The sequence below is a fragment of the Homarus americanus genome, unplaced genomic scaffold, assembly GCF_018991925.1.
Source record: "Homarus americanus isolate GMGI-L3 unplaced genomic scaffold, GMGI_Hamer_2.0 scaffold36734, whole genome shotgun sequence".
NCBI classification, from domain to species: domain Eukaryota; kingdom Metazoa; phylum Arthropoda; class Malacostraca; order Decapoda; family Nephropidae; genus Homarus; species Homarus americanus.
In genome coordinates, this window is record NW_024733126.1 from 9,221,371 (window position 1) to 9,236,306 (window position 14,936).

General features: G+C 39.1%; 1 protein-coding gene across 2 annotated transcripts in view; it reads right to left on the reverse strand.

The window, feature by feature from the left end:
• Positions 1–2,254: 2,254 nt before the first annotated feature.
• The window catches only part of LOC121869332 (uncharacterized threonine-rich GPI-anchored glycoprotein PJ4664.02-like), a 143,378-nt gene continuing 130,696 nt past the window's right edge, over positions 2,255–14,936 (reverse strand). For both annotated transcript variants that reach the window (XM_042370627.1, XM_042370626.1), the window contains exon 9: positions 2,255–7,214. In XM_042370627.1, coding sequence (XP_042226561.1) covers positions 5,050–7,214 — 2,165 coding nt within the window. In that variant the 3' untranslated portion in view covers positions 2,255–5,049. The remainder of the gene's footprint in view (positions 7,215–14,936) is intronic.

Consider the following 14,936-nt stretch of genomic DNA (forward strand, 5'->3'; position numbering starts at 1 on the left):
CCTGGGGACTGTATTTCTCTTAAATATTACTTGTGTGTGCATACCATCATAAAATTAAATGTTATTTTTACGACAACATAGGTATTGTGTCGGAAAAAGTGGAGTTTGGGAGTCGGCTCAGTCTCTATTTCAATTAGTCCCATATGCTCTGTTATTCCATTTACGCGTTTCTCGTTTTACGCTGACCTCCGCGGGTTCAATTGACCACATAAATCGGGGTATTACTGTACTGTAATTTATTGTGGATTTAATATCTGAGACAAGTAACAATTTTGTTGTTACTTTTTACTTTCAGTACTTGAGAACTTAAAAAATGAGATACTTTTTTACTTCTACTTGAGTACATTGATACAGTGGTCCCTCGGTTAACGAGCACAATCCGTTCCAGCAGGTTGCTCGTTAACCGAAAAACTCGTTAACCGAAACCATTGTTTCAATGGGTTTTTGGGTAATTGGTTCCAGCTCACCGAAAATTGCCTAAATTCAACAAAAAAGGTAGAAAAGTACACTTACTTTGAGGTGTGTATGTAGAAGGCTCCTGGATGATGATGATGATGATGGGAATTAGAATGGGGGTGGAGGAGAAGGGAGAAGAGAAGGCTTTGGGGTGGAAGAGAAGTCACCCCATGACACCATTTCACCCATAAAATTTTAGTTCTCTTGGTGTAATTCAAGATTATTTTCTTTAAATCAACACTGCACTGCATTATATATTGTCAATACTGTATGTAAAATAAATTTCAAAATGACCAATAATATGCTTGGAAACACAGAAAAAAAGCATTTAGTTGAAGAGAGTCTCAAGCAAAATGTTACCTCCACTGAAAACAGAGAGAGACTAACGCCTGTCTGGTGTGTTAACAGGCTGGATGGCACGCCAGAAACTAGTTTCTTTACCTTCAATTATGTTCAATAATTGTTAAAATGACTAAAAAAGTTAATATTAAACTTTTAAAATTATTGAATAGTATAAACTTCTTCATATTTACTAAAATAGTAAGGAATTTAAGCCCTAAAACCAATTACTGTATTGGCGGACTAATACTACAGCTGGTGGACCGCCAAATGCAAGCGAAAACATGTTGAAGTCGGCTCGTAAAAAACTCGTTAATCGAGGGATTGCTCGTTAACCGAAGTTAAGAATCTTATGGAAGGTAAATCGTTAACCGAAATCTCGTTAACCGAGGCGCTCGTTAACCGAGGGATCACTGTATTTGGATACTTTTACTTCTACTCAAGTAACATTTTGCCAATGTACAATAATAATACTTTTACTTAGTAAAAAAAAAAAAAAGTTACAAAATCCAGTAATCATTACAACTCTGCTCTTGAGTGTCTCGTGAAAGAGTGCCTACCCAAACACAAGTGTTAAAATTACTAATTTCAGGTGTGTAATGTAAACAAAACTTATTTGAAATCTTAATTCATATAAATGATATAATTTTAGGCCGGGGAGACGACGAATGACAAGCAAGGAGGAGATTGGATGGGGTGTTTTCATTCTGTATGACTTGTGTTGGTAAATATTAAAAGTAAATGTGATTTCCTCCCCCGTATTCAATATTCCTGCTCATATCAACATTATTATAAATACATATCTAATTACAATTGCTTAAAACTTGAACAATAACCTGAAAATGATAAATAAGGAAATGGATGGCATATTATAATAATCACAAAATAATGGTCCTCATCTACTGTATACTTCTCTTTCAAGCATGTAAACCTATGATAATATAATGGAAATAAAATTACCTCCATCCATCCCTTCCTTCTTTCATGAATTTCCCTGCTTTTTTTAATCCCCTCCCTCTCTGATGAGTAGCCTTCATCACATACCACCCTCCCCCACGTTGACCATTCCCCTTTCCACCACGTGACTTACCATGCAGAAAGGACCAGACTAGGCAGAAGGGTTAAGTGGTGGAATGGATGATCACTTTTGACCACTCTGTACATCCGAGTTTCTGTCGCCCAACGGGAGAGATCCGCTGTTACAGATACAAAGAGCCATAAATATATACACATCTCGAGGTCATAATTACAAGAGGTAAATTAAACCTTTTCTTACTGCAAAAATGAAAGGATTTATGCGTTTTGTACATACATTACACAAATACAAAAAGAATGAACATTTTGTACACAATACCATTTACAAACAGAGTGGTATTAACATTTTTATCAAGAAAAAACTTACACTTAACTAGGAAATGGAGGACGCATTGACCAGCCTCCTCCAAGATGGAGCAGGAGAATAGTGTACATGTGGAGTTTTAGCAAGCTATGTACAATATAAATAAAAAAGAAATATAAACACAATCTTCACATCATTACAGGAAGCATTAGTTAATAGAGGCCATAGAAAAGAAAAATCAAGATAAATATAAACACACATCAGTCAAATTACAAACTTTGCCAAGGGGAAACCAGGTTCTCAACATATTTTCTAAGCCAATTATACAAGCTAATGTTACATAGTCGGGTAGAAATGATGGAAACTTCACACTTTATATACATCTAAATAAAATATTATTATTTTTTATAAATATGGACACTATGTTATCTAACATAATTCTCAGCTGTCCACTAGAAAAATCAGCACAATTCTGAGCAACAGAATGATTGTACACTATAAAATTTATAATTTGTGGGGGAACTTTAAATACGTACATATTTATGGCTGATCCCAAATATAAACGTAGTATATAAAATGTTGGATTCTGACATTGCATGGATGCCAAAATTTGAATTCAATGTTTAAAAATAAGTATTTTTTTAATATAAAATATAATCCAAAGTACTGCCTACGAGAAATTTTTATATTTACCTTAACATCTGTTATTAAAATTTAACAAATACTGTATCAAGTGTATTCTCCTGTAATTATATAACATTGTGTCAAATATATGATCATCAAATAATTCCATTTACCGGGTAAGTGATGAAACATAAAACTGAAACTTGTTTTTTAAGTGATGAGACATAAAACTGAAACTTGTTTTTTAAGTGATGAGACATAAAACTGAAACTTGTTTTTTAAGTAATGAGACAAAACTGAAACTTCCATAAAGATTTCTACATTTCTTATAGAGCAAGAACAATTAAATGCCACCATTATCAGAGAAAATGATGGTCAAGCAGTTTTTCCCAAACTGGGAATACAAACACACTACAGTGAGATAAGCTACTTGTAAGTATAGAAGGGGTGGGGTCTGCCTTCCTCTGCTGTCTCCACAAGATGCTGTCTACAAGTCTATGCTACAGTTTTCTTCACACTCGGAACTAAAATGCATAGTTTTTCTTGCGACAACGTCATTGTTCAACAAGTTTTGGGCTTTTACCATTTCACTTAACTGACTTGCTCAACCAAATAATAAAATGTCAGAAATGTATATTCTGACCACCGAAGTACTAATCCACCCATTGTGAATGAATAACAATGGCTGAATTTTTGATATCCCTCTTATCACTGTCACAGGAAAGTGGCCCAAAGTACAGTACAACTAGTTATGGATCATTTGACATTCTCACTTAAAATCATACTGCAGTCAAACTAAACAACCATTTTATGTAGCATACTGATAATTATAATATCAATCTGTTGTAAATGGACAGACCCACACCCTCAATGAACACAGCTAATGGATCCACATCTTGTGAATTATCTATACTTTATATGAAAAAAAGTAAATAAATTGATTTCTTTGGGTTGGGAATGTATCTTCATAAATAGAACATGTAGCTTTACTGAAGAGATTTCATTTACAGATGTAACATATTTTCCATTTGGTAGAAATACTAACAATGCTATGGGAGTATTGTAATGGACAGCACGCTGGTTCCTCCTCCACCGGCCACCAGTTTATTTGAGTAGAAGTCTATCACCAAGGAGCCCGTTTAATCATGTGAAATTAAATTTTTTGATCCAGCAAAGAAGTGACACTAGCCTATGTATATTAGAAGTTTAAGAACACCATTTGTCTATTTTTACAAACAATTCTTTAGAACTTCTAACGAGGGACTCCAAAATTAGGAAAATCTAGGGAATCACAAAATTACTAATGACAAATATTTACATGTTTGCGCAGGACAAGCTTTAAGAAATAGACAGTGTCCACCAAAAGCGTATCAATGGGTGTGACCCCTACAATGGAGTGCTAAAATTGATGGGTGACTAACCTTTATTCGGTAATGAGGAAGGATGAGTCACATTAGAATGAAGCCACGCTCCATACTAATATGGAGAAAAAGGATAGTATGTGTGCATTTGTGTTTGTGTGCAAATGTATACATGTGTGTAAGTATGTTTGAGAGTGAGTTACAATGTGGGGTCATATTTGAAAATTTTTGTGTTTGGGGAGGGGAGATGGGAGGGAAAGACTGCATCACACTCCAGGGATGCCTAACATACTTCAGCTAACACCAGTTAAAAGCATTCAGGTACAAATGATCATTGTGACCTCGTTGCTCTGACCCGATACATAAGATGCATCAAGCCAAGCCACCGATGACCACTGAGATATCTTTCCAGTGGTATGCAGTCCAATAAGTGTGAAATGGAAATGTATGGCACTAACATCCCATAAAAAAAAATTGTGCTGTAAGAACTCACATGAGTGAGCAAATCTTCCAGAGTATAAAAATATTTTGAAATATTAAAAGGAACATTAAAACTATAACACTTAATGCTTACACTGTGGAAAGAGGTGAAGACTGTCCAAGAGCCACTATTTGCCATAGTGAGCAGTGATATCCTCCTACAACAACAGAATACTACACCTGGAGTTCTGGAAGATAATATGCTCTGAAGAGCCACAATTGGGCTCTTCATAGTGAGCTCTACTGAACAACATCACTGCTGGGGGTATAAGCTGCTTGTTATATACTGCAGTGCTATTGCTAGTATAGATGATGATGCTCTTGATGCCACTGTCACTACCAAACTCTTGTGCAGCAACTCCTGCTGGAAATTCATGATTTTACTGTCATGCCTGATAATCTAGCAATTGTCTACACTGCAGAAAAACAACCATTTGTCTATTGTTCCCTCTATTGCACAGTGCCAGTGCTGGAGCCTCTGGTAGCTCTTGTGGACGATCGTCTCCCACTTCCAGACCCACTTTTTTTCTGTTCCCCTCCCCCACAACAAGAGCATTTCTTTTTCTTGGCATGGTCACGGGAGGAAGAGCGTCGAGTGTTGACACCACCAGGAGAAAAGTCATGCATATGCATTATTGGAGGGCTACCATCTCGACTGCTGGCACTGCTTTCTCGACTTTGACGCCGTCGTCTTCTGCTCCCACTCATACTAGGGGAATCATGTGGTCCTGGTGTAACTGCACGTTCCATACTATAATTACTACTTGTGTCGGAAGTACCACTAACATGACGACCTCGAAGTCCCCGTGATAGTGCACAATCCTCATCTATGTGGTTTAGCACGTCCTCTTCCATTGACAACACATATCCATCACTGCGACTTCGGCCAGACCGAGTACCCCGACCACGCTTCACTTCTCCCACACAATCTCCATCGCCACGCCTTTTTGCTCCACGTGTTGTTCTTCCCACACCTTCTTCAGAAATTTCTTTCACATCCTTATCCATCTTTATAAAAGGCTTCTCATCTTTGATTTCTGTATCAGTTATTCCAGCATCATCCTCTTCCTTTACACCTGCTTCAGTCTTTAAGGGCTTTGAACGATTGCGGCAGGCTGAAGTCTGGATTATGCTACTGGGAGATGCTGCTACAGCACGCTGAGAGCTTCTACGTTTATTTCTACTGGCATTACTGCTGCTTTTTCCAGTTTTTATATTATGAAGATCTGAGTCTTCATCATGCCCATTTTTAGTTGGAAATTCCTCCCTTGTTACTTCACCATCACTTGGTAAATTACTCTTTTTCCTGTTTGACGTACAGGCAACTCGTTGACTTCGTTTTCTGTTGTTCCCATCTTGAGGGGCCAAGTTACGATTGATTGTTTCAACCATACCATCAGGTTTACTTTGCATAGATGATGTCCTCCGTTCTCTACCTGAGCCTTTGTTTGCAACAACCTCTGCAACAATTTTAACATCATCAACCTCAATTTTAACATCATCTTGCTCTTGTTCTTTGATGCGCAAATGCTTCCCTTTCTCTTTAGTTTTGGACTGTGAAGTTTGAGTTGTTATTTTTGACCTTCTGTGATTACTATCAGAGGGACCTGCTACTTCCTCTTGTTTCAATGTCTGCTTATCATCTTTAAGGTTTTCATTTATGTGTACATTAGGCTGAGTAACTACCGGCTTATTCTGAGTCCCAACGGTATTATCAAATCTCCATGGTGTATCTTGTGCTGCCTGATTTACAATAATACTTCCCGATGACTGGGTACCATGAGAAGACATCCCACCTAAAGTGGTTACAGGCAGTTCTAATTGAGTGGGTGATCTTGTGGATGTTATTGTGTGATCCTGTTCACTCTCCCTTGGATGTAAATCTATAGTTACTTCCCCTTGTTCCTGTGACTCCTGCTCTTGAAGTTGCAAATTCTGCTGCTGGTTACTTGAGGCCCCTCCTGGTGTAGCAGTTCTCATATCCTCACTTGTACTTGATGATACACTCACACCATCTCCTTCTATTGAAAAGAGACCAGGAAAACCTGTGGATGAATCACATAATGAGTCTTCACTATGATTAACATCAAGAGGAATATTGGCTGTGAGAGCATCATTAAGAGAGGGTGACTGTGCCATCATGGAGTCAGCAGACCTTGGGGACCAAGTCAGAAGTGGCCCAGATGATACCAAGTCACTGAGAGCAGGTGAATGTGTCCTCACTTCCATGCCAGCCACAAGAGGCAATGTTCCAGTTTCTAAACTTTCCAAGCCCAACCCTGAACCTGACTGATGTAGATAAACATCACCAGAAGGGGAAGCCAGAGCTCTCAGTTGTGCATCACCTTCTGGAGATACACCTGTCACAGATAATCCTGGAGCTGATGGAGCAGATGAATAACCAGGCTGAGTCAGAGCTGCAGGGAAATTGTCATCAGTGGTTGGAGGGGCTTCTGTAAATGGCAGGTCATGGGTTGTCCCAGGGGATGAGTAGGAGGAACCAGAATGTTGTGACTGGGAGACAGATGGTGATAATGCTGCTTCAGTCATGTAAGCACTTTGCAGCTGTTTCGTCAAGGTAGCTGGACTTGGTGGAATTTGCACTTCTTCTATACCTGTAAAAATAATCTAATTAATTACATGCCTTTTACTAAAGTAAAATACAAATATTACACAAGAAAATTTGGATTTGTTTAACATTTATGATAAAAAATTCATTACTGATACTGGAAATAATAATGCTAAACTATCAGTTACACTCTGCAAGGAGTGATACAGTGAAAATCACACACTGCTAAAATTCCCCAATTGCAGCATGAAAAGGGCTTTGGTCTTCAGAACCCATATGAATTTTTAACATAAAAACCTGTAAGCCATGAGCCCAATTTTGAATACTTCCACAGCAATGATTCAGAACCAACTACCAATCAGAGGGAGGTGCCTAAAACATAGCTCCAATGCAATCTCTCTCTCATGTCAAAGATACAGTCCATGTGTGAAAGGAACACGACATACTGTATGGTCCTGCCGAACCTCCATTCCATGGCAAGAACACAAACACATCTAAGCAAGACCTACCTTCATTAAGTACTCATAACACTGCTCAGACGCATTTAACACTCTTGAAGTTTTCATACACAAATTTGCATATGAACTAAAAAATTACAATAAAATGATTTTATGTTTGCATATGAACACTGGATACGCAAGATGCACGTTTGGCGATATTGGTGTGACCTGGTAACTATGTAGACTGCCTACAAGGTTTCGTGAGTGACCACACCAGTCGTCCTTTGTGGTTCAACGAAGCAGGATGTAACCTTGACCTACATTTCCCACCTTTTCTCGTGGCTTGTGCTAATTTCTTGTTCATCACAGTGATTTCATTTATTGATAACAGTGTTGTGATAATTTTGAACTATTCCTCGTGTTATTGGTGAAGGTGGAGGGGTGGGAAAACTTAAAAAGTACAAGAAGATTGCACCACATGGTGTCAGTGTGGTGCTCCTGAGGCCTCTCCCAGTGTCCCTGGCCCTTCCAGTGCAAGTGATAGTTTGTTTGGCCCTTCAACAAGCAGTTCTTGTGTGAAAGGAAATGCCCAGCATGTCGTTGTAGTAAGCATGCTATTTGAGATAAAAAGGTGGGATTTGTTGCATTATCCTTGTAAATACCTGTAAATTATCTACAAACAGTTTTATATGATTAACCACAATAAAATAATTATTTCTATACGTAAGCACGAGTAGAACACAATTTTTTTTTACAATTAATGAAAATGTTTATACAGGTACATCACTGTATACCTTCAATATTTCATGTGATCGCAATATGAACTTTATTCCATTATAAAGCGTACTAGCAAAAAATAGTTACAGAAGAAACTTCATGAAAAAATTAATATTTCGCAAGGTAAGTGTTATAAATTGTGTGTTCTGATGAGCACGTTGAGGCCGAGTACAGATTATAAATTTTTTCCCTCCGAGCGCAAAAGATAATTGTACATACAGTATTGAGTCATAACAAGCTTACTATTGGAGATAAAAAGGTAGGGTTTGTTGGATTAGCATTGTAAATACATTATCTACAAATATTTTATATGGGTAATCACAGTAAAATGATTAAATCAATATGTATGTGCAAGAATAACACAAATTGCAGTGCATGGCTGCCACTCAAGCTCCCAAATGCAAATATTCCTCGCTCAAAGTTTCTCCATTTTTTACATAAATTATACATACTGTAATGTGTTTATAAATGCTTATTATTTTTTAAATTCATATGAAATAATAATTGTAAATTATTGGTTAAATGTAATGCATAAAAACATTACACTAAAAAAAAATTCTGTACTTACATATCCTTAGATGTTTGAGCATTTGGTGATGTTCCTCCCCTCGCACCCTTTCCCCTCCTCCTCCCTGCCCCACAGTGCCGAACTTAGCCTGAACAAGGTGACTAAATCTAGTTTTAGTGGGAGGACTGGTAGTGAGCACTTGAGTAAGATGAGTGGTCACAAGGTAAGTCATGTTACGATGGCTGAGATACCACATGGGCAACACTTTTTTATTTTTTGCTGCAGCGACATGCCAGGCAGTTCCTTTCACACAAGAACTGCTTGTTGAAGGGCCAAACAAACTATCACTTGCACTGGAAGGGCCTATGACACTGGGAGAGGCCTCAGGAGCACCACACTGACACCATGTGGTGCAATCTTCTTGTACTTTTTAAGTTTTCCCACTCCTCCACCTTCACCAATAACACGAGGAATAGTTCAAAATTATCACAACACTGTTATCAATAAATGAAATCACTGTGATGAACAAGATATCAGCACAAGCCACGAGAAAAGGTGGGAAATGTAGGTCAAGGTTACATCCTGCTTCGTTGAACCACAAAGGACGACTGGTGTGGTCACTCACGAAACCTTGTAGGCAGTCTACATAGTTACCAGGTCACACCAATATCGCCAAACGTGCATCTTGCGTATCCAGTGTTCATATGCAAACATAAAATCATTTTATTGTAATTTTTTAGTTCATACGCAAATTTGCGTATGAAAACCCTAAAACGATAATTTAGATCATACGCAAATTTGCATATGAAAACCCAAAGGGTGTTAACTGCTTAATATGTTATTTATTACAAAACAATGCAATGGATTTGCCAAGTACACTCAACCCTCGCTTTACGCGGTCCCACATTCCGCGTTTCCACGTTTACGCGGTACCCTGCCGAAACCGGAATGCTCACATTCCGCTGTGCGTGTACCCCTTTACGCAGAGAGCGGCTGGCGAGCTGCGACATTTTTTGATCCAAACCTCCCGCCATCCACCATGTTGTGTAAGCGGCGCGAGCAGGGTGCGCACAAGGTCGCCCAGTCATCAAAACATTACCGAGTTCTTCACCCGCCACCCGCCACAGCCGGCCCAAGTCAGTGATAGTGATAATTATAGTGAGGATATGGACTTATATGGACTTTGAGGGGTTTGACAAAGAGGCCCTGCAAACCTCTGTGGTGGATAGTGATACAGGTGAAGGCCAATAATCTGCACTCTGCCTCGGAACCAACCCCCCATCCCCGTGTGCCCAGCCATCTTTTCTACTAATGTAAGTGTTAAAAAACTTAATATTATTGATATTTCTCTTAATTATTAATTGTGTGTGCATACCATCATAAAATTAAGAAGTTATTTTTACTACAACGTAGGTATTGTGTCTGAAAAAATGGAGTTTGGGGGGTCGGCCCGGTCTCTATTTCAATTAATCCCATATGTTATGTTGTTCACTTTACGCGTTTCTCACTTTCCGCGGTACCCTGTGGGTTGAATTAACCGCGTAAAGTGAGGGTTCACTGTAGTATAAAATCATAAGGTTAAACAAACCAGCCACTTGTAATACTCATTGAGTGCAGTTTGAAAAATGGGCAAAATCCAATTAAGTTCTTGGGTGGGAAGTTGGAATAAACTTGCCAAATGCATCAAAGGAGACACATAATTGGAAGGGTGCTTCAGGCAGTGGAAATAACAGGACAACTTCAAAGGTCACCTTTACCAAAACTGCATCCATATTATAAAAATAGATCCCTTCAGATGCTCTCATAAGATCTAACCATGAAAATCACATTTAAATACATAAAAACCTTTAGGTATCATATAGTACTGTATAGATTTAAAATTACATTCAAGACCTTGTAGTAGTAGTAATACAGTGGAGTCTGCATTTACGCGGTCAATTGAACCCGTGGAGGCTCGCGTAAAATGAGAAACGCGTAAATGAAATAACAGAACATACGGGATTAATTGAAATAGAGACTGGGCCGACCCCCAAACTCCACTTTTTCCGAAACAATACGTACATTGTAGTAAAAATAACATCTTAATTTTATGGTGATATGCACACACAATTAATATTTAAGAGAAATACAGTCGCCGGTTAATGACCATTCAAATAATGGACTCAACTCTCTCCCCCCCCCTCTTCCCACGCTCGCTGGCTCCTTCCTCTCTGAGAAATGTTTGGGTGAAAACAGTAGGCTTAAATTTTTAGTAATAAATAATACCTCAGACTAAAGTTAGGATAATATAATTGACATTGCTGGATTCCTTGCAAGACCAGGAATATTTTTAATATAAACGTCATATATTTTGCACAAAAGATAAAATTTTTGCTCTTTCTAATCAAAATTCTTACATTAGATCTAAAATTTGCATGTCTAATGCAAATTGTATGATGTTTATATTTAAAATAATCACAATTTTATAACAATTCCAGCAATGGAAATTATATTCTGGCCGGGTAATTTCTATGAATTTTATGAGCTAAAACAAATATCTTCAGTAAGTACAGTAAACAAATTATACTTCACCCGCGTAAATGACCAAATTTACCGCGTAATTAAAGCATTTCATTCTGGCAAGGCACCGCGTAAATGACCAAACGCGTAAACAAAAGCCGTGTAAATGCAGACTCCACTGTAGTAATAACAATAATAAATGTGACCTAGAGTACTGCCTGTTTGGTTCAATTAATGATCACGGACTCCAGTGGCAAGGCCTGTCCCCTTTCTAACATGTTGATTTGGACAGCATGTAAATGAATATCTCTGTAGTGAAAATTCTGTGACATTGTCTGTATACTGTATTAAAAAAAAAAAAAAAAAAAAATGATTACAAACAAACATTAGAATTGAAGGATAGTGTAAAGAAAGAAAGCTGAGAAGTGAAGTAATCATTGCACATGGACACTGATCAGCTAGCAGGCAGCCAATCATAAAATATCTCATTACATTATGATGTCCACATTACATTGCCTCTATAAAAATTTAAATTTTGAGCAGTGGCCACAAGTTTCTTGAAGCTTAAGTCAATATGCATTCATTATTATAAAGAGCAAATGATATACAATTAAATATTATTCCAAGATTTTACAAATTTGATATGAAATCATCTTAAAAAAATACAAAATGGTTAAGTATTTCTCCTAAAAATAACGGTTATAAATTAAAACCATACTTATTTGAACATCAAGAGCAGCAATTCATGAAATTTGCAAAGAATTTTTTTTCTCAGAAAATTTTATATATACTTTTCTTACAAGTTAAAGCATAAAAACATTATGTAACTAAAAAAATTGGCAAAAAAAAAACACTAAGAAAATTAATATTCATGCAATTGTTTACAAATCTCCCCTCCTCCTATGTCAACAAAATGCCATATATGGGACAATGTTCACCCACTGGTTGGTGAAAATACACCCCAAAATATATCTCTAGTCTATATTAAATTTTGATTACAGTACAGTATATCATAATGTGTTTATCTAGAAGCTCTTGTTCTGTATGGAAAGTTAAACATTATTTGCACTACTATCTATCTGTCTGTCTCTCTCTCACTCACTCACTCACACGCAGCTGCCCCGGCCAATGTTTGCCCATTCCCTGAGTCCCTCTCCTCGACCCATCCTCACCACTAGGATATCAACATAATCTCATCAAAAGTGACAATTTAGTTTTGGAAAAAAGTGGGATCAGTGTTGAACAGTGTTTAAACCAGTGAATTCAACACTAGACAGTGCCAGCGAGAGCCATGACCCACCAGTGAGGTCCACACCCAGAGATAAGTACCCCGGGAACCACCGACCACCATTTTCTGACCAGACGGTGTTAAATCAGTCCAACTTGGGAACATCCGTGGAACGGCTTTACACCAGACTACGAGATAACACAACACTACTTAGCAGAGAGTTAGGTACTGTGACACCACCCAACACCATTCGGTACCTCCATGACCACGTGAGGTCTTTCATGTCAACACCCGTGGGGGAGTTGCAACACCACACCACCCGGTGTCTCCATGACCAGGAGAGGTCCTTCATGTCAACATCTACGGACTAGTTACTGCACCACGTAGCCTACGTGACCTCACACAGTAGGGACATCAACTATAAATTATAATTTGTATGTTCAATTCATGTTCCTTCTCCTTTTAGTAATGAAAGCTTTTATTAAACAACCCACCCACCCCATGTCTTTGTATGTAATAAATCATTTCTGTCCAATGTATATTTTCAGCCATCGGGCTACTGAATTTTTTTCAATAAACCATTATTATTATTATTATCACGCACACACACACTACTACTACTTTGCTGTCACTCGGACTCGAGTATGACGATCATCCAGCTATGATACAATGATTTGAGTTACGTATTAGGGATGTCACCTAGGTTGGTGAGTTTTGAGGAAACTAAAGATGCCAATACAGGACCCACAGGGTCTTCCACATGTGGAGGGCTGCATCTCGCGCGGGAGGGGCGGTGGCAGCGTCTTTCTGGCGTTGGCGCTTGTCTGCCTCAGTTTGCAGCCGGGCTAACTCGAAAGTATTGACACCTCGTGTGGTGCTCCTTCAAGAGTTACGATGTGGAGTAATCGTCTCCCAGGTGAGGGGGTCGATTTGGAACTTTTTCAGGTTTGTTTTAAGATTATCCTTGTACCTTTTCAATTGCCCACCAGCGTTACATTTACTATTTGTTAGGTGACTGTAAAGTAGCTGCTTTGGCAGTCTACTGTCGTCCATGCGGGTAACATGGCCAGTCCAGCGTAGCTGTTCATGGATAATGGTAGCCTCGATGCTCCTACAGTTGGTGTCAGCAAGAATACTGGCATTTGTTCTCGTCTTCCCAGCAAACTCGGAGGATGGAACATAGACTACTTTGGTGAATGTTTTCAAGTGCCTTGAGGTGCTTCCTGTATGTGACCCATGTCTCACTGCCATATAGCAGGGTGGGGAGGACCACTGCTCGATATACATTGAGCTTTGCAGATAATTTCAGCTCCCGAAAGCTGAAGACACGGTTTCGGAGTCTGCCAAAGGCTTGAGATGCACATCTGAGACTATGCTGAATCTCTTCATCGATGTCTGTGGTGGTGGACAGGTGGGAGCCGAGATACTGAAAGTGGGTAACATTAGAGAGGACAGTACCATTAAGCCGGATGGATGGTGGAGATGTGTCTGAACCTGGGGCATGTTGAAAGAGAATCTGAGTCTTACATACATTCACCAAAAGGTGCAAAGTGTGCATACGCATCTGCGTAGGTGTTTAGGATCTCCTGTAGGTTGTGTTCAGTGTGAGCAACAAGGGTGAGGTCGTCTGCATACTGAAGTTCAGTAATGGAAGCTGCCGACACCTTTGTTCTTGCCTGGAGTCGTCTTATGTTGAAAAGACCCCCTTCATCCGGTACTCGATGTCCACCCCGCCGGCTAAATTGGCATTGGCACGAGTAAGGAAGGTAGCCAAGAAAATGGAAAAGAGAGTTGGTGCCAGTACACACTCTTGTTTAACCTGTTTAGATGGGGAAGAACTCAGACTGGGTGCCGTTGTGCAGGACACTGCTATTTATGCCATCGTGGAGTTGCCTCACAATGGCGATGAATTTTGGTGGGCAGCCAAAACGGCAGAGGGCTTCCCTGTTGACTGAGTTGAAGACCTTGGTCAGGTTGATGAAAGTCATGTACAGGTCACGACGCTGTTCTCTGCACTTTTCCTTATCTGGCAGGCAGAAAAGATCATGTCAGTGGTGCCACGTGATGGTTTAAAACCACAGTGAAATTCTGGGAGAAAGTTTTCCACCTCAGGAAGAAGTCTGTTTTGGAGGACTCGGGTGATAATTTTGCCATCTACGGAGAGCAGCGAGATCCCACGGTAGTTGCCACAGTCTGACCCGTCTCCCTTGTTCTTATAAATATTGACAATGGAAGCATCTTTAAGAGCTTGGGGGATTTCCTCCTTTTCCCATACAGTGATCTCTCGGTTAACGAAATTTTGGTTAACGAATTACC